This window comes from Populus euphratica, unplaced genomic scaffold (genome assembly GCF_000495115.2).
Source record: "Populus euphratica unplaced genomic scaffold, PopEup_1.0 scaffold70.1, whole genome shotgun sequence".
Taxonomy (NCBI): domain Eukaryota; kingdom Viridiplantae; phylum Streptophyta; class Magnoliopsida; order Malpighiales; family Salicaceae; genus Populus; species Populus euphratica.
The window spans coordinates 341,520-367,676 of record NW_011499950.1 but is presented as its reverse complement, the minus strand read 5'-3'; the positions used below and the strand labels follow the sequence as shown (position 1 = coordinate 367,676).

General features: G+C 34.5%; 3 protein-coding genes and 2 long non-coding RNA genes across 5 annotated transcripts; 3 read left to right on the top strand and 2 right to left on the bottom strand.

The window, feature by feature from the left end:
- The first annotated feature begins 6,661 nt into the window (after positions 1-6,661).
- On the top strand, positions 6,662-9,188 carry LOC105137887 (cytokinin dehydrogenase 6-like). Its single transcript, XM_011043813.1, has 5 exons — positions 6,662-7,299; positions 7,626-7,753; positions 7,869-8,129; positions 8,240-8,502; positions 8,590-9,188. Exons 1-5 carry the CDS (start codon positions 6,720-6,722, stop codon positions 8,909-8,911), a joined length of 1,554 nt encoding a protein of 517 aa, XP_011042115.1. The 5' UTR covers positions 6,662-6,719; the 3' UTR covers positions 8,912-9,188.
- LOC105137889 (uncharacterized) lies at positions 7,371-14,412 on the bottom strand. Its single transcript, XR_844665.1, has 3 exons — positions 14,201-14,412; positions 9,366-9,445; positions 7,371-7,745 (listed from the first exon to the last, which is right to left on the bottom strand). It is a non-coding gene; the product is annotated as an uncharacterized LOC105137889 (long non-coding RNA).
- On the bottom strand, positions 11,320-13,566 carry LOC105137888 (uncharacterized). The gene is made up of 2 exons (XR_844664.1): positions 12,646-13,566; positions 11,320-12,606 (listed from the first exon to the last, which is right to left on the bottom strand). It is a non-coding gene; the product is annotated as an uncharacterized LOC105137888 (long non-coding RNA).
- A 3,084-nt stretch (positions 14,413-17,496) lies between the features above and the next one.
- LOC105137886 (probable glycerol-3-phosphate dehydrogenase [NAD(+)] 1, cytosolic) lies at positions 17,497-21,438 on the top strand. The gene is made up of 5 exons (XM_011043812.1): positions 17,497-18,889; positions 19,012-19,233; positions 19,815-20,062; positions 20,773-20,912; positions 21,066-21,438. Exons 1-5 carry the CDS (start codon positions 18,229-18,231, stop codon positions 21,190-21,192), a joined length of 1,398 nt encoding a protein of 465 aa, XP_011042114.1. The 5' UTR covers positions 17,497-18,228; the 3' UTR covers positions 21,193-21,438.
- Positions 21,439-22,486: 1,048 nt separating this feature from the next.
- On the top strand, positions 22,487-24,638 carry LOC105137885 (uncharacterized). The gene is made up of 3 exons (XM_011043810.1): positions 22,487-22,834; positions 22,927-23,217; positions 24,303-24,638. The coding sequence occupies exons 1-3, from the start codon at positions 22,680-22,682 to the stop codon at positions 24,370-24,372; spliced, it is 516 nt and encodes a 171-aa protein (XP_011042112.1). The 5' UTR covers positions 22,487-22,679; the 3' UTR covers positions 24,373-24,638.
- Positions 24,639-26,157: the final 1,519 nt, after the last annotated feature.

Sequence of the window (26,157 nt, the reverse complement as noted above, 5' to 3'; positions counted from 1 at the left end):
TGCTTAATTAATTATAATCGATCATAGTAAAATAGGTTAGAAATCTCAGAATGATTGGAATGTTAGTATAAGATTCAAGTCTATCTCTCTTTCTTTCGTTGTGTTAAGCATTATTAGGCAACTTAATTAAGGGAACACAAAAAGCTTCCGACGAGAGAGCTAAACAAGAAAGTACTGCTCACAAATTAAAGTGGAAAAAATTCAAAATGACCAAGAAACATAAACAAATAATAAGAATTAATTCCTAATATTGCCGTAATTAACGTAATCTTTTATACATAAATCCATGGTAATCTTTTTTTTTTTCATGATAGATTTTTCTTCTTCTTGAAGTAGATTAACATGTAAATCAATATAGGGTTGAATCAATCATAAAACTTATTTTGCAGGTATATATCAAGTTGGGCATAATCCATTGCACGCATATGCATTTACTTACTATCTGTTAAATAATAATATAAATTATATATTAGAATCTTATTTAATAGTTTAAGTTATTGAGTTGAGATGGTTCTTCGACATGAAGTTTAAGTTATTGGGTTGAGATGGTTCTTCGACATGGTATTAGAGTTTTGATGACCAACCGTTCATGAGTTCGAATCTTACAATCTATATTTTTTTGATAAAAAATAAAATACAAGGTAATGATGATCTATACAAGTTTTAAGTCCAAATGACTTTCACTTGAGAGAGTGTGTTAAAAAATAATATAAATTATATTTTATAATCTCACTTAACATTTTAAATTATAAGGTAAAAATGGTTCTTTGACACATCCAAGAAAATATTTTTTTTTAATAAGCCACAATAAAAAAGTGTATAAGAAATAATAGTTAAGGCTATTAGTGAAATAAGAACAAAAAAAAAAAGAAGGAAGCAATCTCTCTTTGTAACAATTTAAATCGCCACAATTCTTAAAGCCATATTTAAGGGATTAAAGGGTTTTTTTTTGTATGTTTGTGTTTTTTGGATGCCTTTTTTTAGAAGCAGGGGTTGGGTTTTTGGCACAAAAACTGCTATGTAGTATCTTGTCCTTGCCTTTCCCTAATAATATAAGTCTGTTGTGCTAGACAATATTTTGTATGATATAATTAACATATTTCTCTGAAAGCCAATGAATATGGCTTTCTTTTTCATGTATTATATATATACACACACAACCATTATCCTCCTCATGAGCCATGACAATAAAATTTGTTTTTGTTTGGGCATGCAATAATATAGAGCAACGTGTAACTTGACATAATCTTTAAAGTACTGGCTTACGTGTTTTTCATCATTTATATCTTAAATGTCACCCAAAAGATAAATTAATTTAGTAGGAAAGGAAATGGAATTGAGGTATATGCACAGAAACTTCATTGTAGGACAAATGTTGGTGTTGACTATTTAGATGTTCAATAGTACTTGTCATGATAGAGACTTTAGAAGAAGAACAAAGAAGGTGAATTTCGTGGTGAAGATCAAAAGACGAAGAAAATCCAAGTATTCAAGAACCATTTATAACATTATAGACTAAATTCTAGGGCAAGCAGAGGCTGCTGAAAAAGAGAAGTGCATCATAAGCTCATAGAAAGAGAGGCTCATCTAAACTCATGTTCTCATGGTTCCTTCCTTTTGCACTAGTTCATCAGGATACCATATGCCCTTGAAGGTGGGATTGGCTTTCTTTTTTGCCTTTCAGTTGTGTATACTTAGTAGCTCGCTTCTTCTCTCTCTCTTTCTTTAGGTATACATATTTATTAATTTACAAATAGATTTGATTTTTGTTGAATAAGATTGGAATTTGTTTTTAAATGATTTCGTATTGTTATTTTGACTGTTAAAATTCATTAGATTTTTGCAGTCATTCGAAAGATCACTTACTCCTTTTGATTGCGAATGGAAAGGGAGAAAATTCATAAATTTAATTGACTTAATAATGAAGAAAATTGAATTAATTCAAGATAAAAAAAATATTGATCGGGTTTCCACAACATTTTGCTACTTTACTATCTCATACTAATGTGCTAGAGAGAAACAGTGCAAGTTTTCTCTTTTTGATTCAAGAAGAGGGTATTCTTAAGCTTAGATCATACATCGAGATTAAGTCATTTCAAATTCATATTTGAGCCAAAGTTGGAAGACAATATTGTTGGATCTGCATTGAATTATTAGCAGTAAACCAAGAATATTCTTGTTATTGTCTTTGTGATTTCAAGTACAAAGACACTTTGAGATGTACTAACAAGGAGCTCAGTACTATATGCTTTTAAAGTACTCTTGTTTTTATCGACTATATTTCCTTTGATTCTCTCTCTAAGGACTTTATGATAAAACGGAGATGAACATATTAGACAAAACCCTTTTCTTTAAATTTCCTCTCTATAACTAATATTAATAGCATAGTGTTAACATAAAGCTACACACATGTGCACAGGCACACCAACATAAATGAAATTTAGACAAGAAAAATAAGTAAGGCATGTATAGAACCCTAGCTAGATGAATTAAAATGAAGGGAGAGGGTTGGCCTAATAAATTAAAAACCAACTTGCTGAGCAAGTCTAGGTTTTCTTCATATGCTGGACAGTTCATCTCTTCACTTGTACTGTACACTTTCCCTAACTTTTGAGACAAGGAAATATACTAAAAGAATATAAAGAATCATAAAAAAAAGGTAGAGCAAAGATTGATTTATAGAAAATTAATCATCATTTTGTTGAAACTGTTACTTAGAAACCTTCATTGATGGGTTTTGCCTTTTCATTTTGTATATGCACAGAAGAAATTATGCCTCCTGGAAACATGCTGGCATGATACTGTGTTTTGATTTGTTTCTTTTTAAGTCAGCATCACCTTACAAGGTATATGGAAATCCAACTTGAAAATAGATTTTACTAAGTTTGCAATCAATACTTAAAATATATATATATATATACACTCTGGTTGTCACTGTCAAGGATGAATTAATCAGATAAAATACAAGGATGGGGAGAAAACAAGTCTAGAAATAAAAGAAAATAATGAAAATTAATTCTTCTAATAAATAGTAAAAATTAATCAGTAAAAAAAAAACTTTAGATTAATCCACAAGTTAGCGCATAAAATAAATAGTATTCCATTATACATTATGATTCACTAATCATTAATGAAAAAAAAGAACCTTTAATTAAGGTTCTATATATATTGTATGGTTTTTCAAACATAGTACTAAGTGATGCAAGCACCATGCAATGTTCACAAGTATTATACATTTGAAGTCAAACATTTTGTGACAGTTAATAATTCAATGTCTAGACACGCACATAAACAACATATCACACTTGAAAATTTTCTAAGTAAAACTGATAGTCATCAGTCACCTTGTCATTCATGAATGTAGAAGTGGAATATCAGAAAGGCAATAATACAAATTTCATGAGTTTTGGCTTTTACCACGTGGATGGATTTCTTTTGTTGTTGCTTTTAACCTAGCTAGCTACCTTAGACAACATTGATTAGCTAGGTTTACGTTGCTAGAGGCCATGAACGACAAAACAAGAGATTACACACAGTTACTAGTTTTAACCTTGTATGAATGAAAAGAGCGACAAGGAAACATTGATTAAAGTGGATTAAAAGTGGGAAGAAGTAACATGATAATTATGATTTCATAACCTCTAGGGTTTAAATCAAATTTTTGGTTTTGTGCCCTACCAACCCCTCTAATTAAGTGCAATCGTTTTAGTCTTATTTGGCATGATTAACATTATCATAATCATATTGAGCTGAACCCTAACGTGGAAATCAACCCACCACATCCAACTTAGTGGCCTTCCCCCTCACTTGTCGAGTTATTATAGGTTTGTCGTCGACATATGACTACCCAATCAAATCGTTAGGCTAGTATGATGTGGCATGCTTAGTGTCACTAATTTGTTTTATTAATGATTTTACAATGACATGACCATGGAAGGTGGCATGGGAACCACTCTAGCCGTCCCCTCGATCCTTACATGACAAGTGTTACGAGTAGAATTAGACAATTCTTGACTTGTAAAGAGGCTTATGCATTGCAAGATTGAAGCATCAATGGACATGAAGGCCCGCTTGATCAGTGTTTATGGCTATAGGGAGTGTCTCCTGTAATCATCATTAAGCTCTGTTAATCATGCCTGGTTTTCTTTATTAATGGTCGGTCTCCTTCTAGAAAGCACGTAATCAAAGATTAGGTTATTCACCACAAATGAAAAGAACAATTAATGTCACAACATGTTCACACACTACACTTTCACACTATAGCCCCCATAATTAGAGGTATTTGAGTGCAATATCTACTCCAAAAACATGAGATTACAATATTATAATCCCACAAAAGAAGACCCCAGTCCAAGTTAATTAGGACACTGAGTTGGAGACAATGCTTCCTTGTTTTATTCGAAACGTTGTCAAAATCCACCTCAAAGGAACTTGGAGTTGAGTGCGAGTCAGTAGTTGATTTGTCAATGCAGTCTCTTTCACGTTGTTTTCCTCCTCGTATCATCGTGTTGTGTCGTTTTCTTCCCATTAAGTTTAAGTTTTGTTCACTTTACCTAAACAACTTCTAGCAGTAAAAGAAACCCCACCATTCCATAATACAGATGCATACACATATGTAGAAGATGTTTCTGCGACGGAAAAATATTATTCAAACAGGATTTGTTTGGACAAAAATCATCTGATTAGTTGGTGCGATGCGAGGGTGAGTAAAATAATCAGATTGACTAGACTATCTGCAAGAACTAATCCGAAATTAACCCAACTGAATGTATGATTTCTAATTCGGTTTTGATTTTAAATTAAAAAAAAAAAACTCAACTCAAACCGATTACAATAAACCAAAAGCTTGATATAAACTAAAGATTCATTAAATTAAAATTGGTTAAAAATAATCTATCGGAATCTATAATTCAAATTTAACTTATTCAATTTTAATAAATGATTCAAATATAACTTATTTAATTTTAATAAATGTTAAACCGAAATGAATCAAACCATACCAATCAGTTTGGTTCATTTATTCAATTTGGTTCAATTCAATTTTTATTAAAAAAAAGAAATCAATTCATTTAGAATTTTTAATCCAAATCAAACCATCACACCCAGTGGGATCTCCAGGGCATACCGTCATGGAGGGGCAATTGGCCCTCTGAAACTTTACAAAAACAAATTCAGTTTAGCCCTCATTAATTAGTTTTAGCAATTCAAATTCATCCCTTTTCTATTCAGATATTTTGTCCTCGCCATTTCTTAAAATTTTCTCCTTTATCCCCCAACATCTGGATCGTAGCTAGCTCCCCTCCTGTGCACTGAAATGGAACCCATTATTGTTAATAGGTGCGGCATTGGCATCATGTAATGTGTTAACAGGATTTAATGAGCTAATATTTGGTCAATCCCAATCAAGAATGTGATCAAATGCAAGGCCAGATGCACTATAAGCATGAACATCTAAAGCACATTGTTCTGTGGAAGCACACGAGGGTTTGCGGAGATCAATTTTCAAGATGTATCAATTTTGAAGATGTTGAATTCCTTTCCTTCGTCCTTTTCAGTTTCCATGACAACCAGTTACCAACTAGGAAAAACAGCCCTTTGCTCATATTTGACTGCTGTTTTTCCTTTTACACTGGTGCTTAAGAGAATCCTTGACATGGTAAGTTCAGTGCCAATACTAAGGGAAGTGCAAGATGCTTCCCTCTCCAAGTGCAAATCTCGGTGCTGTTAAGCAACTCGTTGCAAAAAAGTGAAGGCAATAATTGCACTGGCCTAATTTAACTGAACTTGCAAACAAATAAACAAGAGAATCCTTCGGACTTGTCCGTTTTCTGGGAACTTGGGCTTCAAAACAATAGACAACAGCGAGGAAGTAGAAGAGTCATTCAGTGCTTCCCTCAATCTGTCCTCCCCATCTACTCTGCTCTTCTTCCTACCTCTTCGAACTGGTTCAAAAGGGTCCCAACATGACTAATCATAACCTTTCACCCCACAAAGCACACAAATATTAGCATTTCACATGTTATATGGACCCATAAATACCCCACCTGATCGTCCCTCCCCTTCAAATAAATCCAAGGGAGGCCCGTAGCCTCCCATCTGATCTCAATGCAGATACGCGATGCTTACATTCCGACAGCGAAAAAAACATGGTCTATAATAATTCATGTACGAGAGACAGGTATGAGAATACCTGTCATCAGAGGCAGTGGAGATACGCATACCGTGAAGCCATTGGGCATTTCCTTTTTCTAGATATAGGAAAAAGTTGCCTTACCATGATAAGTGAGATAAATGTCGAGACATGCTTGTATTTGGTGGAAAAGGTGAGATTGTGGTTGCAACTGTTGGGAAAAAGTGCAAAGATTTGTGAAATCTTTCTTTCTTGTGACTTTTCTCTTCAACTTGGCATCTGTGTTTGATGGTTGTTGTTATAAATAAAAGAGCACAAAAAGGAGAACCAAAAGAAAGTCCTAACAAGTAGGCAGTCTTCATACGGATTCTTTAAACCGAATATTGGTTGACTCAGCCATCCAAGATCTTCACCTTTAAATTCTCCCCTCGACCCTCCATTTCCTTGGCTCCTCCATAACACTCCTTTAGCCTTCTTGCTAACAAACGCGCAGGTAAACCAGCTTAACACCTTTGTCTCCTCAACTTTCAAGCTTAAAAAAAAAAAGCGAAGAAGATATCTACCAGTGAGCTTCCTCAAACAAACCAAGATGCTTTTCATAAGAAGCTTCATGATTTTGTTCCTTTGCTGCATGACCATAAGAATAAACCTTTGTTTTTCCAGCAACCCTTCTTCATTGAGAACCCTATCCGTTGACGGGCATTTCAGCTTTGATGAAGTTCACCATGCAGCCAAAGACTTCGGCAATAGGTTTCAGCTACTCCCTTTGGCAGTACTATATCCAAAGTCGGTTTCTGATATTGCCACTACAATAAGGCATATTTGGCAGATGGGTCCGAATTCAGAGCTCACAGTTGCAGCTAGAGGTCACAGCCACTCACTCCAGGGTCAGGCACAAGCCCATCAAGGAGTTGTAATCAACATGGAATCACTCCAAGGCCCTAAAATGCATGTCTACACTGGGAACAATCCATATGTGGATGCCTCTGGCGGTGAGTTATGGATAGATATCCTGCGTGAATGCCTGGAGTATGGATTAGCACCAAAATCATGGACAGACTACCTACATTTAACTGTTGGTGGTACTTTGTCTAATGCCGGGGTTAGTGGGCAGGCATTTCGGCATGGCCCTCAGATCAGTAATGTCCACCAGATGGAAGTTGTTACAGGTTCGTTAAAGATTAGTAAAATTTCGAAAATAGATTAAAAAAGGAGAAGGGAAAAACAATAACACAGTACGCATCACAAAAGGATAATTTCAATCTAGGCATAATGGAACCAGGGTCGAGTGAAGTATTTATGACGTCCTTGCTATGCATGCTGTGCCACACCTTGGTTCCACATAAGATAACTTGACCATTGCCAATAATTTGATGTTCAAGTACAAAAATAAAACACATGAGGGTTCACGAGCACACACATATGAATAAATAGCATGAAAAAAAATCGTGTATCGCACAAATCCTTTATGTAAAATTACTGAAACTGAGTGCAGGAAAAGGGGAAGTACTAAATTGCTCGGAGAAGCAAAATAGCGACCTATTTCACAGTGTTCTTGGAGGACTTGGTCAGTTTGGCATCATAACTCGGGCAAGAATATCCTTGGAACCAGCACCTGATATGGTAAAAGCATAAACATTGCATCCAAGGAAGTTTTACAAAATTAAAGCAGGAGAATGAAATTATGCCTACAGTAGTAAGTATCATTTCTCACAAGACAGTTTCATATTTTGAATAGGTGAAATGGATTAGAGTTCTCTACTCGGATTTTACAACATTTGCCACAGACCAAGAGCGTTTGATAGGTGCAGAAAGCACATTCGACTACATTGAAGGATTTGTGATAATTAACAGGACTTCTCTCCTGAACAACTGGAGATCATCTTTCGATCCTCAAGACCCAGTTCAAGCTAGCCAGTTTCAATCGGATGGAAGAACTCTATACTGCTTAGAATTGGCCAAATACTTCAACCGAGACAGGGCAGATGCACTCAATGAGGTGAGCACATGGCCCGCTATCTTTTGGTTTTCATAAGCAAGTAAACTGCTTAGGAAACCAGAAACTAATTAATGAAACGGCTTTACTCAAAATCTGTTTTTATCACGCAGGAAGTCGGGAATTTGTTGTCTCAACTAAGATACATCACATCAACACTGTTTCAAACAGAAGTTCCATACATAGAATTCTTGGATAGAGTTCATGTGTCTGAGGTCAAACTACGGTCCAAGGGCTTGTGGGAAGTTCCACATCCATGGCTCAATCTTCTTATACCCAAAAGCAAAATAAACGAATTTGCTGACGAAGTCTTTGGCAATATCCTCACAGACACCAGCAACGGTCCAGTCCTTATCTACCCAGTTAACAAATCAAAGTAACGGTTTGAAAAAAGAATTAAGTTTAATTTTGTGAATTTTCCAACTTTTTTTTTGATTGATTGATTTATTAATTCTGATTTCAGATGGGACAACAGAACTTCTGCTGTTATTCCAGAGGCAAATATTTTCTACTTGGTGGCTTTCCTTACCTCTGCAGTGCCCTCATCCACAGGAACTGATGGCTTAGAACACATCTTAACTCAGAATAAAAGAATTCTAGAATTTTGTGAAATAGCCCGCCTTGGGATGAAGCAATATCTGCCCCACTACACTACACATGAAGAATGGAAAGCCCACTTTGGCCCACGATGGGAAGTTTTTTCCCAAAGAAAATCTACTTATGACCCCCTGGCAATACTTGCCCCTGGCCAGAGAATATTTCAAAAGGCAATATCTTTCTCATAACACTGGCCATTATTCATCTTAAAATCAGAAATCCCTTACGACATGTGAGGAAGGTGCCTTAACCCATGTAAATAGATAACTATCACGGTCTCCTGTCTTCTCACAAACAGCAACTGTAACTAGAATGCTGCGGGAGCTAGTTGAAATTTTTCCATCAAACAAGCCAAACATTTCCAATATTAACTAATATTTATAGTAGAAGGCACTGGAAAACAGTAGTAGTAGACGAAATGTATATGGTAATGATTTTGCAATTAAGTGTTGGTTATTCCTACAATGAATCTAATTCTAAAGACAACAGTGATATATTTTCTTGGATAAAGAGTTAACATATGTGTGACAAAAGAAGTGCCAGGTCCCATTGCTCCGGATATTTAAAGCATAGAGAAAACCAATAAGAGAGAGTAAATGAACTATAAACAGTAGATGGTATAATGTTCTATCATGGACATACCTCCTCAGACGTCTTAATCCACTTTTACAGCAATCAGTCCACACCAATGACACAATGCCATATAGCAGCATGAAACTGTGCTACAGCCACAGACAAAATTCAATAAAAACAATATTAGCATGGTACTAGTCTTAGATCCATTCGCACATTGTTTAATACGGCAGCATCAGCTTATACAATGTCTTGCACATCAACATCAAAAGGGTTAGAATAGAAAGTTAGCAACAGCTGTGAAGAGGCAAGAAATCATCTCCATTTTCCTCACCCTGTGTTCCCTGTTTTTAAGGCTTTCTTCCAATGTTGATCTCATCATTTATTAGGTGCAATACTTCATTGTTCAATCCAAGGACAAACTTCCAAGCTATAGTGGCCAGAAAAAAGGAACAGAAAAACCTAGACAAGTCAGGTTTCTATTTGGATATCATTCTGGAGAGAAAACTCACAAATCGATATCATTCAACAAGATCCTCCACGTGATTATTCAGCCACAATTCAGCCATTAACTTGACTCATTGGCAGCCAAGCACACAGAAGATTATTTGTTTTATGAAGAGTACATCATACATGGTTGATCCTTTATTAACCAGAACAATAATTTGAAAAAGAAAAAGGAAATGATTATTATAAAAACCATCACAAATGCAGAGAGTGGACAGTTATTGTTCTCCAACAGACCCGTCTCTCTCTATACATGCAGGTAAAGCATCCTTAATACATAACTTACCAAAGATGCGGGATTGTAACCTTATATAACTGTCCTATAATTCTCTAAAAATGAGTGAAGTTTGTACTTTAATGGTCCTACAACTAATTTTCCATGATTCTCTAATGCTTGCTTTCTCACTGGATAAGGTTAGTGTAATGAATCTTTCCCGTTTTCATTTCACATTCAACCACCGTCAGCCACAGTCAAAGGATCTAATGAAAAGTGAACTCAAAAGGGGGCAACATGCTGTTTAAGAGATTCTAGCATATCTATATGTCAGACTACTGAGGAATAGCTTTCAATGGTTCACACAGTTCATTCCCTGAGTAATCACTGTACTTAATTATTCAAGCAAAAAGTAATAAGGCAGACATGAGTATCTCCATAATTTTATCGGTCCAGAATACCTCCTTTTGTTTTTCAAAAGCACTCAAACTACCAATGACAATTGCAACAGAATAAAGTAAATCTCCCATTTTCCATTGAGCACTAAGGACCTTCAATATAGACTATTCACACAATAGGGGACCTACATTTAATAGGGCATGCATGTGATGGGAGTTGAAATATCAAATAAACCATTTACTATCTTTGATACTGCAAGCAATTTAAATCAACACTTGACTAGATCAAGTAGCAAAGACAAGCCTCATGAAGGAGATAACATTAGCCAGTAGTCAAAGGAATATGTGCAGCCACCATGAGGATTATTTTTATTTTGATTTTCCATATTGAGAGCTATGTTTGGTCCCAATTCCAATTATGAATATGGTACAATACTACTAGTTACATCTACATTCCTGTTTTATTGATTATTCCAATAAGTTCTCTATTGAGAATTGCACATAAACCATTTGTTCCTAGTAAAGTAAATTAATTCTAAATGACTAATCCTTCGGATGCATTAATCTTGTTAACAATGAAATGCTAATTAAGCACATGTAAGCACAAATGCATGCATGCTATCTAAAAGGTTATTTTATAAACATTTATTGAAACAATGAAAACAGATTCATAAAAAATTACACAAATAGAAAATCTTTTCTATGAAAATGCTACCTAGGCGCTATTGAGTACTAGTATTGTTTCTAAAAAAAGAGTAGCAATGTACTGTGTTTCCCAGTTCTTTTCTTCATTTTACAAAGAAATCTAAACTCTGGAATATTCCTTGTGTATGCTTCCTTGTTCCACGTAAGAGGGTGGCCCCTGACAATCTCCTACTAACTAAAAGCATATCATTCAACATAATTTCTTGAATTTTTTAATTCATAAAGCATTTATTTAGTGTTTTACATGGCTTGCAAAAGATTACAGAGTAACTGTCCAAATCAACACTTCCTGCCACATTTTCTATAAGATCTTCCAAATCCACAAAAAACGTTTTGGTGGTGACATAAACATCTAGATGCATCCACCAAGTGCAAAAAGACAATTCTGTTAGATAATAAGAAAAATGGCACAAGTAGAACTTGTGTATTCCCTTAGATAATAAGTATCTAGAGGGGCTGCAGTTCAACAACATCTTGTCTACAATAAAAATATGAAAATGTAAAACCAGCAGTAGAATTATCTATTGAAGGCTGCTACCAACAGAACATGTGTAATACTGAGATAACATTTAATGCTGGAGATTAACGACAGCGTGAACCCAAAAATTATAACCACTGTGTTTTCTATTTTGGCCTAGAACTTCTTCCTATCCCTTTTTCCCCTCAAAAAGTGAGATGCAAATCTCTGTTATGCGTTCAAACAATGGAAATTACAAGCTCTTCAGGCTTTCAGCAATTCAGTCCACAGAACTACAATTTCAAACCTTAGCAAGGCTACCAAGAATGTAAAAGTAAAGATTGTATAAGAATAAGCATATGAAATGAATGAGAAAAGGAAGGGCAAAAGATGGTCATCTGATATAGCTATTAAAGAAAACAATTCACCATGTCATGCACTTAATACAAGCATATGAATAAAGAAAACAATTCACAACGTCATCTATTAATGTTAATACACATTAAAAAAAACTTCAGTAGGCTAGCATCATTTTATCGTATAGACTTCATAAAAAAAATTAAAAAAAAAAAACCACAAGCAAAAAACATCTGAAGGAGCAGATTAAAAGGCTAAAACATAGAACAACAATAGAAGAAATAAACACAATTATGTGATTTGAGATAGAATAGCCTAGCATATTCCAAACTTAGGCCACCACTGCTCAGCCAAACTCAAACATAAGTTGCTTTCAAGAATCTTCATTGCCAAGTTTTATTCCATAGAGGAGATTGATTCATTCCACATTTACATGCTAGCAAGAAAATATGCTAAGATATTCTGAAAGAATATATTTACATGAATAAGATAAGATTTAATACTTGTTTCCCCTTCTTTGTATTAATTAAGTGGTATCGATGAAATACATCTAAGAATATAGTTGAAAAAGGACCTTTTTGGTCTTCCTTCTTCTTTTTTACAAGGCAAGAGCTGATGTATTATTAAAAAAGGAACAGGATTGCAAAAGTGATCAAGCCAAAACCAAAAGGCCTGTTCTTGTAGAGTTAGAATCTTGCAAAACCAAAAAGCCTAGTCTTGTAGAGTTAGAATTTTTGTTGCAGTGAGAGAGAGTGAAGAATATTACTTGATGATTAATTTAAGTGTCTTGTCGCAAACCAAGCACAAAACAATTCCTATAATAGAGTAGAGAATATAAATGTTGACAGAATTAACTTTCGATACATGCACAATACAAAAATTTACAAGGTTTGCATCTTTGTGATGCAAAATAATTTAGGCAATGCTAGACGTGTCAGTCAATCACAGGGTAAGGCATGAACCAATGTTTTTCCTATAAATCAAACATAAATTTGGGTTTGTGTAGATTACTGTACAACTTCCAAATTAGGGGATGCATCTTATTTTAGTTCTATAAATTAAACTCGGAAAAATTGTTTTCAAGTTAGAAAAGCTAATTATTTTAAAAGCCTGAAAAAATCCTTCTAATAAATAAAGTTTCCAATGCAAGGTAATCCATTTTCCAAAGTTTCATTGGTTTAATTCCAAAACCAATCAGATTTCTCTAAGTATGCTCAATATGACAGTTTCAAGCACTGTGAAGAACTCAACTTGTCCCAGTTGCATTTATGTAAAGCTTGTCCAATCATCTTCAATATTCTAGCCAGCATATCAGAGCAAGAGAAATAAACCCAACAAAGAGCACGGTGCATTCATGTCTGACCAAGCAGACAGTGAGCTCTCTTGCAAATATCAGTCATGAACAATTCATGATCTGATTTGTCCATGTCCAAAGAGCAGAAATCTTTGGTGATCAAGTAGAATTAAGCTGAAAGCATAAATGAAAGCAGGGAGGTTGCATGACTCGCAGTATTAAAAGGCAAGTTCTTCAATACAATCACAATGCACCAGCCTCTTGTGACACCGAGACTCGCAAAATAGATTTGCCCAGAAAAACCATGCCAATCACTTACAATGAACTAAAGATAATATGATTACCTTTGAAGTTGAACCAATATACTCCTAGCATCCTACTTCTTGTCTCCTTTCATTTCTTCTGTTAACCAAGACTCAGCTTAGCCAGCAAATGCCAATTAATCATTGAAAAAACAAGATTCTACCACTTCTGCTCATAATAGAATGATCTTCTTCGAGAATTTGAATCCCAAATTCATTGAACATAGGGGACGGCCGAATCAAAACATAGTCTTGAAGAACTTCAGTAGCAAAGACAATTTTTATCAAGATAACAAATATTGGCATTTTCTAAGCAGTTTAACAAGGACAGAACAAGAACAACCAACCAAATCCTCCTACACAGACCACATCACCCATTGTATAGCTCATGTTCAGCACGGTGCTGAATAAATCACAAACAACCATCTCAATCTCCAGGAAAAAACAATTACTTTTTACAAACATACAGCATAGGAAACGACATAATGCCTAAAAAGCCAACATCTTTTGTCAAGAAAACAAACTCAAATCAAGAACCCTTTTACAAGAACATATCTTTTTCTTTCTCTGCCTTGTCCTATCCTACATTACATTAATTCTTGCTCCATAGGCAGCAAAACATGATCACATGGAAAGAAAAAAACAAGAACAAACATAAAGAAGGTGTTACCAGCGATCAGAGTGTTGTGCTAAAAGCAATTCCATTGGTCCCTTTTCTCTGCAACCTATCTTTCATCCCGCAGAGCCAACAATGTCCACGCATACACTGTTCATTGGAGCTGACCAGAATATGAGATTGACAAGGTGGTCGGTGCAGCCCAGTTACTGTCTTGGGCTACCTTGGACTGGGCAACAGTTGCTTGGTTTGTCATTGATTAAAATTTCCCTCTGTGATTTTTTTGTATCAATTCTTTTTTATCGATTCTTTTTTTGAGGCCCATTTAGCTTCTTCCCAAAGTGGAACCCGTGGATATTATCATGATAGTGAGTTTTAATATTATTATTTTTTTGCAAACAAAGAAATATTGTTTTGGTAGTATAGCTGCAGGACCTGATCTCGTTTGATGGATATATCCATCATAATTTATAGACACAAAGCTTTATCAGGTTAGGGTTAATGAAAAAATTACAAAGCTTTATCAGGTTAGGGTTAATGAAATTTTTTTTTTTTTCTTTCAAATATTTTATACTTGAAAAAATAACTCCAAAATAACATTATTTCAAAAAATATAAAAAAGCCAGAATTGATTTGATTCCAAATAACGTTCTTCATAACTCAATTTTTTACTTTTATTTTATTTAAAAAACAATAAAAAATATGAAATAATAAAAATGAGGAATAAATTGAAATTTGGGCTGAGATAATATAAACTGAAAGTTTAGGGAATTAATTGAACTTGAAATTATTTAATTAATGAAATCAGGGACCCAGTTGTTAAATGTTATAAGTTCAGAGGTCAAGTTGAAAATAATCATTTCCAGCTATAAACGGCGCCGTTTATGTATCCACTATTCTCCATCTTTTTCCTTGCTCAAGAGAGACCGGTTCAGCAAGAAATCTGTAACTGCAAATCGTGGGACACAATGCAGTCCAAGTCCCCAGTTTTTATTTTTCTCTAGCACGCATGGACGGACTTGGCTCACTCCCAAAATCATTACCACGTTCTCTGGCTTTATAAAAGCTAGAGGAAAACACAAAAACAGGGGGAGGAGAAGAACGAAATAAGGGAGAGCTGACAAGAAACAGACCCAGAACAAGAGGTTTAACAGAGAACGAAACAGGGATAATGAACAATGGGAAGCGCACTGGACTTGGGAAACAAAGAAGACCACGAACAACAAACAAAGAGGGGGGCTTTTCCAGACTCAAAACAGTAACACAGGGGAGGATAATAAAACAAAAATAGACGGAGGAGAAAACAGAGCAGAAAAAAATAGACACACAAAAGAGAAGGAGAAAAAATAAGAGAAACAACCATTGTCTCCGTTCCTGCAGAAAAAGAACAACCCAGAAATCAGTCAAAATAAGTCCAACCAGCATCTTCATCGTCTTCTTAATTCCTCCATCCTGAAAGTTGTTGAGAAAAAAAAAGGCAGACAAGTGGACACAGAAGGAAGACAAAGGGAAGCAGTAGAAGGGAGTCACCACCAGCGCTGCAACCATCTTCGTCGTCTTCAGAAGCAGGTACGCCCTTCTTCCTTCATTCTCTGCATATCATGTAGCATAAACATCTTGCATAGGTAATTTAATTACCTTTGCACTGTTCAGCATGGGTGAAGTAACTCACGCGTGCCTTCAGCTTAGCTCAGCAAGCCATTAGTTTCAGCCAGTAGCTAGACCGGGCTGGTTGGGTCTAGCACAACCTATATAAATATAGTTGAGCTAAACCTGGGCTGGTTGGGTCTAGCACAACCTATATAAGTTGAGCTAAACCTGACCTGATTTAAAAAAAAATATATATATATATATATATATATATAATTTTATTATTTTTTATGTTAAAATAAGAATAAAAATACTGATTCAAATTTATTTTATTATATTTTATTTAGTTATATAAAAAAAATATATAGATATAAAATAAAAAAAATTATTAATATATATATATATATAATTTTATTATTTTTTATGTTAAAATAAGAATAAAAATACTGATTCAAATTTATTTTATTATATTTTATTTAGTTATATAAAAATAAAAAAAATATAGATATAAAATAAAAAAAATTATTAGTTTATTTATTGTTGTCAGTAATAAACATATTGATGTACATTTATTTTATTTTATTGTGTTGTATTTTAATTTTATTTAGCTACATAAAAAAATTATATGTATAAAAATAAATTTATTATATTTTTTTTGTTCATTAACACTAGAGTCAGGAATAAAAATACTAATTTAAATTTATTTTATTTTTATATCTACATAATATTTATCAACATTAAAATTAAAAGTATTCGTAGTTGAATATTCGGTGATATCAAAGTTAGGAACACTACTACATACAAAACTATCATAACATAAACAAATAAAACATTAGCAATTTATGATAAAACTAACAATGTAGTTTGTCTTAAAAAAGATATTCAATGGATAATAATATCTTTTTTTTAACGTAACCAATTTCTTATTATAAAATCTATATTGATCAGTTAGAATTCTTGGTAATCACAATACCATATAAACAAAGTTATTCCTTGAAAATAAAATACCAAAAATTTATTCTTTTCAAATATTTTATTTTTAAAGTCATTGTGATATCAAATATACTGTTGTATGACCATAATTAATATCATTTAATAATCTTTCAATGTAAATGATTTTATACTTTTAAAAAATTTGTTTAAATTTATTAAATATTTAACAGATTTAATGCATCAAATAAGATAAAACCTTGAATTGGTGAATTACAAATTTTGTGTGAATGTTTATAAGTTTAATAATTAACTCTCTTACAAAACAAGACACGAGCATCTTTCCTATAAACCATAGACAATCCCACAAATATTATTTGAATTTATAACAATATTAGACATAAAAACTACTAGATTTCTTCACTCAACAAATAATTTTGAAGACGAGATAATTTGTTCATTGGGGATTTGTGTTATTAAAAAAATTTAAATACATAATTTTGTTTTGTGTTTTTTTCTAAAGATTATTAAAAAAAATTCTTTATGTTTTAATGAAATTAATTAATTCCCGTAATTTTGAAAAAAACACATATTTTTTTAATCAGATTATAAATAAATAAATTCTTTTGTTTATTTCATATTCTTATGATCTGTTTTTTTTATATAAAAAAAAAGATACAGAAAAGGAAAAACATATAATATGAGAAAATTTGATGAGGAAATAAGTCAATCTCGGAACAAAAATTTATTACTTAATTAATTGTTTTGGATTTTACAAGGATCCCTCATATAGTTTTGCAAACCAGAGGGACTAGATTATTATTTAATTATGATGTCTGAAAATCAAGCGGGCAAGAAACGCTGATCTTGATTCGTGCCATATCAGCAGCAGCAATGGCACTCGCTTACAGACAAGTAACAGTAAAAAAGCAGCTTTCTTTCCTCTCTTCTTCGAAATTTACGACAGTTTCGTCGCTGCTTTGTTCTCTTAAGAAAACCAAAGACACGAGGAGCAATACTGTGTGAATACAGATGTTGTTTTGTTGGAGAAAACTGACGTCAAACAAAGGTTGTTTCCCTGCCCCTTCTTTGATTTTACCTGTCTTTGCTGACGTTTGATTGGGATCGTAGACTTAGCTGTGAAAGTTGGGATCTTTTTAGAATTTCTTGGTTATATCTCATGTGGGTTTTCTTGAAAGGTGGTACTTATGCTATAAAAAAACCGTGTGCCAAAGCCCATTTTGCATCTTATTGTGTCATGTTCTAGAGGGTCAATAGAAAGATTTGTTTTTGATTTTGCCATCAAAACCCACTTATAGATTAAATCTATAGTTGGTATTCTGTTTGCTAGCTGATTTGCTGATTTGAGCTCTTGTACTTTCACGAGGGATAGATTGTCTCCAAATCCCTTGAGAATTTAGTTTGTCCAGGATCAGTGGTTTAAAGATCACAATTTTGTATCTGAAGCTTAGGATATATCACCAAGGTAGGCTTTTGTGGTGGATTAAGCTTAGGATATATTGGGATTCTTGGACCTTATTGTAATTGAGGGAGAAGAGAAAATGGTTGGAAATACAGAAGAAATGAATCACACTGTGTATTCAAATGTGTCAATTCAGAACCTGAATGGGGTTTTAGAAGAGAAGCTTGATGAGCTTCGTGCTCTGATAGGCAAAGCAGAAGGTGATCCGTTGAGGATTGTTGGCATTGGTGCAGGTGCTTGGGGCAGTGTGTTTACTGCTTTATTGCAAGATAGTTATGGTCATCTAAGAGATAAGGTACTAATAAGGATATGGAGAAGGCCTGGTAGATCGGTTGATAGGTCCACAGCTGAGCATTTATTTGAAGTGATTAATTCAAGGGAAGATGTGTTAAGGAGATTGATTAGGCGTTGTGCTTATTTAAAGTATGTTGAGGCAAGATTAGGTGATAGGATTTTACATGCAGATGAGCTTTTAAAAGATGGATTTTGCGTGAATATGATAGACACCCCACTTTGCCCATTGAAGGTTGTGACCAATTTACAGGAGGCTGTGTGGGATGCTGACATTGTTATTAATGGATTGCCATCAACTGAAACCCATGAAGTATTTGAGGAAATTAGTAGGTATTGGAAGGAGAGAATTACAGTGCCTATTATCATCTCTTTGGCAAAAGGTGTAGAGGCTGAGTTGGAGCCCGAGCCACGCATAATAACCCCCACCCAAATGATCAACCGTGCAAGTAAGATTCTCTCTCTCTCTCTCTCTGTTTTTTGTTCACCCCATTTTCTAGCAATGGTGTGATTGTTCTTTAGCTATTAGCAACCTTATTCACATCATAGTTGATGACTGTGTCCTCGGCAGCTGGAGTTCCAATGGAAAACATTCTCTATCTTGGAGGACCAAATATTGCCTCAGAGATTTACAATAAGGAATATGCCAATGCTCGGATTTGTGGAGCAGAAAAGTGGAGGAAACCATTGGCAAAATTTTTGAGGCAGCCAAACTTTATAGTGTGGGATAATGGTGATCTCATTACTCATGAAGTCATGGGTGGTCTAAAGAATGTCTATGCTATTGGAGCTGGTAAGCTTTGATTTCTATGTGCTCCGAATTTCAATATTATGACTCTAGCCAGCGATATTATTCTCACTGTTGATGCGTAATTTATCATACCAGAAAGTATTTAATGTAAGCTTTATGATACAGTGCCTCACACATTTTGAAGGCTCCATATTACATGAATGTAAACCACAAATGAATTTAGACATTTTTAATGTGTTAATGGCTGTTGTCATAGAAAATTAACTTAAGAATGGGACTGCTTCATCATTGTAATTATGAAGCCAGGAATAGTGTTTGCATCGACCATTTATGCTACTCTAGAGGAACAGTTGGTTTATATCATCTATTTCCTCTCTGATGTCTTGCATTATTAGAACAAAGGATGCTTCTGGTTTGGTAGATGAATCACGGAGTCTGTTGTAGTGGGGAGACTGGATTTTGGGCGATGTAATTTGCTATACTGAATTTTGGGTGATGTAATATGCTATATTTTTCTATCTTCCAGCTGTTATTTCATTCTATATAAAAGGAAACGCTATTGGTAAGAATTGGTAATTTGAGTCTTCAGTCTGAAAATTTAACCCTTGATCCTGATTCTACAGGAATGGTAGCAGCTCTAACCAATGAGAGTGCAACCAGTAAATCAGTGTACTTTGCACACTGTACATCAGAGATGATTTTTATTACACATATGTTGGCAGAAAAACCTGAAAAACTTGCTGGCCCCTTGTTAGCTGACACTTATGTAACCTTACTGAAAGGTCGTAATGCATGGTATGGTCAAAAGTTGGCTGAAGGAGAGCTGAGTCTTGAAATGGGGGACAGTATCAAGGGCAAAGGAATGATTCAGGTATCAATCTTTGATGCTCATAGGCGTGGTTCATAAAGATGCTCAAGCCTATTGGACTTGAATCATATTTGAAGTTGTGTGTGTCAGGATGTTTTCTTGAGAAATCTTAATCTTTCCATTATTTTGTATCACCTTTTTAAAGATCCGTATATTTATTTTATGTACTGGATACCATGCTCCTGGAGGTGAAAATTTCAGAACCGGCAATTTGATTGAAACCCATGCGTGTAATAAGTCACCCAAGACATAATATGAGAGTTATAACTGGTGCGTCTTAACTTGCACAAGCAAATTTGTGGTTATTACAAGGAGAGGGACTGGGAGAATCTCTGGGGAATAGTGGTACCTCCCTAGACCACTTAGGGACTGTTGACCCACTACAACTTGGAGTTGAAAACATATCTTCAGTTTTAAACAATTCCATTCTCATTAACCTTCAAAAAAACTTTTTGGGAGTGGCTTCAGTGCTTGTAATCATAGAAAATACCAAGTCATCATTAAGTTATGCCCAAGTGCATAAGCAACAGGTTTTCTTGATATGTTTATTGCTTTTATTAGCCATTCCACTACATCAGCAATGTTGTCCATGGTTGATTTTGTGACCTTTTGGTAGTCTATTATTTGTTTCAACCTTGCTCAGATCCGCTTGTTTTTAGTAGTTTGCAATTTTTCCTTAGATCGGATACTAAGCCCACCCTTTTCCTTTGCAGGGTGTTTCTGCAGTGAAAGCATTTTACGAGCTGCTAAGTCAGTCTGCCTTAAGCGTGCTACATCCTGAAGAAAACACACCTGTAGCTCCAGTTGAGCTATGCCCCATATTGAAGATGTTATATGGAATACTTATAACAAGGTATGCTGGGCGTTGTTGTATACTTGTTCACTATTCATCGTCACACTTGGCCTTGGAATTGCAATTCTTTGACGCTAACCATTTGTCTGGATCCGTGTATTTCATAATGCCTAGAAGTGCATTCTGATACTTTTCATGTGCTTGAACATTCAGGGAGTTTACAGTGCAGGCCATTCTTCAAGCATTAAGGGATGAAACAATGAACGACCCAAGAGATCGCATCGAGATTGCCCAAACCCGTGTTTACTATAGACCATCACTCCTTGGTCAGAATCCTTGACAACAAGTGCTCTATCTCTTTCTCATGCTGTTTGTCACTCGTCAGTGGATGTAAAACTAACGAGTTGGTTTCCACTAGCTAGTTCATAAGCTTGTAGCTAACTTCTTAAGATAAGAAGGCTGTCCTGAGTGTTTGAGTTGGTTGTTAATTCAAAATGCCTTCCCAATTCCTTCATTTGTTGAACTTCGACACCATTGACGACAATGAACAGAGACTTGCTTGTTTGACCAAGCAATCTTTGCATGATTTTGTTTTATATTTTTTTTCAGGAAATAAAAGTTTACAAAACAAGCCAGTAAGCATATGCTAATGAAGTGAAAGGTTAAAAGTAAAACAAGCGCTGCTGACTACCAAACTGAAAAATAGGCAGTAAAGCGTAACAATAGACACAACCCAGCGGAAAGTTTATCTGATGGAAGTGAAAAGCAGCGAACTTCATAGGTTGCTCTGTTGTGGGCGGGGCAGACAGTCTTTGTTAATTCAATAAGGTCCATCTCACTTGGTTTTATCCAGTGAAAAGCTCCGTTGCGTTTTACTGGAAACCGAGGCTGCACTGCAAGTGCAAACCGGTTACTCCCCAGCGTGTGTGTGTGAATTTGCTCTTAATGTTAAACTCTTAAAAAAATATATAGAATGAGTTCAAGAACTATTACTTTAAGATCATGATCTGATGTTTAATTTGTATTCTTATAATTTTCTTACCATAATTTTTTAATATTTAATATTATTTGTTAGCATTTGGATATTGAGTTTGTTGTCATGGATATCAAACCTAATCCCGGCTCATCTTGTGATTTATTGATAATGAATTTAGATTGAAAATTAATCTAGTTAAATTTAATTATTTATTGGATTAAATTATAATTAAGTTTATTTGGCTAAATTTAACTGGATTAATTTCAATGATTTTTAATTTTTATTTAAAATTGTGTTGTTCATTTTATAAATAAAATAATTTTTTTTTATACTGTTATTTTAATTTTTGTAATATGTATTTAGCTATAAACTTAGATGAATTTAGATTGGAAATTTATCTAGTTAAATTTGTTTATTTATTGGGTTAAATTATAATTAAATTGATTTGACTAAATTTAACTGGATCAATTTAAATAATTTTAAATTTTTATTTAAAATTGTATTTTTTATATTAAAATAATATAAAAATTTTCTTATAATGTCACTTTAATTTTTTTTTTAATATGTGTTTAGCTATCAACTTTGATTAACTTCTCATCTAAAAAAGGGTTTAGATGAACGTCTAGACTCTAGAGTGGCTAGTGCATCCAAATATCCCTTGGACGATGAAAAGCCCCGTAGCTATAGTACGAGGCACGCGAGCTAACTAGCTTTAGGCCTGGATTCTTCAGCCACTAGCCGAGGCTTCCATTATCAAAAAGAAAAGGAAAAGAGAAGGAGCTCCAGAGCCTGTAGTTTCCAATATCAAAGAGAGACAACAAGACACTGGGAGACAGGGAGAGAATCAAAATATGTCTTTAGTAGACTACGCTTCTTCCTCGGACGAGGATGTTCCACACAACATAGAAGAAGAAGACGAAAACCATCATCATCAACAAGAACTACATGAAGAAAAAGAACCAAAACCACAATTCGAGGCACAAGCCGCAAAGCCACAAAATAGCCAGTAATTCTCTAAGTTTCAGATAAAAGAAGAGATTTTTAATCGTGGTTTTTTTTAATTCTTGCTCAAAGTTGTTTCCTTTCCTTTTGTTTCAGGTCATCTGGGGCGTCATTACCAAAACAACAAGTAGCAGGGCCAAGCCCTCTTCCGTCAATATCTAATCTTCCGGATGCTTCAATGCTTTTGAATTCGCCGATAGTTGGATTATCTGGAAGTGATCACGCGTCCCGAGTATCAGCAGCAATGGCTGAGAATGCGTCTCGCAAGAGAGAATTGAATGTGGGGTCTTCGCGTAGTGAGAAAGTAGCAAGAGGGAATTTGGTTGCTACTAGGAATGTTCCTGATACTGGTGGGGGTTTGTTAGTTCCTCCTCAGCTTAAAGGAAGGTGAGATTTTTAGTTATTTTTATGGACTCTGTCTTGTAGATCTTATATGAAATTTATTTGTTCTTTTGCTGCTCTGCGTTAGTTCATAATGGAAGTTAAAATAATGGTTGAATGAGAGTACATTAGTGAATCATAGATGCATTTTGAGATTTTGAGGTTGTTTATGGAGGTGGTTTTGGGGTTTTTAGGTGAAATTTATGCTGTGGAAAGTTTTAGATTTGTGAGTTGAAATGGAACTCGATGGTTGTGGCGGAAATGGTAAATCCAGCGTTTATGATGTGTACTGCTAAGCAGAAGTTGAGCTGGAGATATAGCTTTAACAGATGTGGTTGGTTGTTTTGCTATATTTGCACTTAAAGTAGGAAGTAAAAGTTCTCCAGAAGACTGCGATTGCGAGAGCTACTGATTTACATAGAGTTCCCCAGTCACTTGAGTATTTAGCTGTAAGATTGGGAAACGACAGCCTCATAGATGACCTTGGATGTAGAGACTAGAGAGTAATGTATCTTTAATGCTTACTATCGTTTATGGAATTTCTCCGTCCTGGGAATGAGACTACTGGACTGTCTGCTGTTTGACTTTATTTTATATTTTTCTTTTATTTGAGGGAGGGATGACATTTGACCTGACTATTTGCTGTTTGACTTTATTTTATATTTTTCTTTTGTTTGAGGGAGGCATGGCATTTGATCTTACTATTTACTACATGCACGAATGTTATTCTGTGTTATTTTGCCCTTCTTGTTCTTGACCATAATTTGAAATTAAGATGTTAGCATTTCCATGCAGTTTGGTTTTGGATGGTCATGTGACCATGTCTGGTGCCCCTGCGTGCACTAAAAAAGCCGCATCATATGGATGATTCCTCAACTTCTTTAGAAATGTTTTGGCAATTAATTTGCCCACTACAACTTTTTTTGAGTCTTTTGAAGCTCCGTGTTGTCTCTCTGCAACTGATAGGTCTCAGATCTTTGTTATTTGTCTGCAGTTTTCTTTTTATTTTCAGGCACTAATTTGGCCATATCGTAAGTGCAAGAAAAGGAAAAATAAAATTGCTGTTGATGATTTGAATTCGGTTTTTCCAGGAGTAATGTTGTGACAGAAGATGTAGGGAAGCTGTTTGTAAGAAGACATGTAGAGCCTTCCTCTCGCTAAAATGCCTTCAGATCACTTATGTTATTATTATGACATGTGACAATTCCGTAGCTGTGTATGATGGTGCAAACATCTTGGTTCTGGATCCTAAGATCTTGCACCTGTATGAATGCAAAAAGTTTTGTGGCACATGCTTGCAACTCCTGTACTTTCATAACCTTGTTCACTGGCAATCTGGTGGCTTCAATTACTGTACCTTAATTGGATATTTATTGCAGAATGGTCGGCATTTAGCCTCTAGATATTCCATTGAAAGTTACATGATTTTCATTTTCTTTTTTGTTTATTTTGTCTGCTGTGTGCCACATGCAAGTTTGTTGTAGGTGATATGCTTCATTTGGCAATAACTTGTGCCCTCATTGTTCCATCTTAGTGTGCACACAAAGGATTTATTGCATGCATGTTGGTTCGTATAGTAACAAACTTCTGCCAGTATGTTTTCCCAGAACTATTTTTATAAGTTAGCAGTTGACTGTGTACTGGCATGCATGCTTAGCTGCAATTTGGAAACTTTTGCAATTTAGAATTTCATTTTTTGTTTATTGTTTGGAACATTGCTTTGGTTCACCAAGGTACTACTAGATAAGTTGCACATTACATGCATATCTGGGCTGTAACCAGTTCTTTTACCACCACTCATGAATCTAGCACCAGAGCTAACAATCGCATTTGAAACTGTGGTGATTTTTGTCATGCTCATTCTTGGTAGGGTTTTTTTTTGTTTTTTTTCTGTTTTTCCTTTTTTTTTTAGAGCATGTAGAATTTCCATCATTTTTTTCTTCTAAATTCACTGCCTATTGGAGCCTCATGTTGGGAAGTTTCTCGTGAGGTTAAACACAGTGATATATAAACTTGAGCTTCACCGTGCTTCTTATCATGAGATGACCATTGGAAGGGCCCTGAGAAGGCAATCACTCAGGACATTTGAAACTTGCTTGGAACATTTTCGAATACTTGCCTCTTGAATTGGTTTTTTTGTCGTATGAGAAAGCAACTGGGTTTATATTTTCTAGCAATAAAATTTCTACTTTTAGTTATGCAACTTTCTTCCCGGGGCAGGACCTTGTGCACCATGCTTGTGCACCATGCTGGTAATTGATGTTATCTGTGTGTGTGTGTGTGTGTGTGTGTTAGCCATCTTTTGTGTTGAAAATGTTGAGCAGTGGTGCTATGCTCATCATAATCATATGCATCTGCCTAAAAATATGAGGGACCTATGATGGGTCTGCATAAAGATATTATGGACCCATATATAGGACAGCCCGCACAACAATATTAGGACACAATGGTACAAGCCACACATAAAAGTCATGCTTAAAAAATATTATATTAGACATCAACATGGTAGAGTATATGTTCATGTTTTGTTATCTTTAAATACAACTTTTTGTAGTCATCTTTAAATAAATGATTTTTTTTTTTGTTAATGTAGCTACATGTTCATGTTTTGTTAATATAATCTGTTGTCTTCTATATATATATATAGTTCTAATTTCTAGGGATACACAGAAAATTGTTCTATTATACATAATCTTGGTAGAAAACAAGAGTGATTTAGTATAAAGTTTAATACTTATTAAACCAATATTATAAGATAAAATAAAAAAAAAAACTAGAAATAAAAGAAAAGAAAACGTGATAGTAAGGTTCAAATTAAAAAATGTGAAAACATTTCACTATTTATGATAAGATTTTTTAATATATGCTAATCAATTACCTGTCATTTCTTGAAGGTTCATATGATTAATGTTGCTATAATTGTTCCTTCTTGATTTATTTTTATTT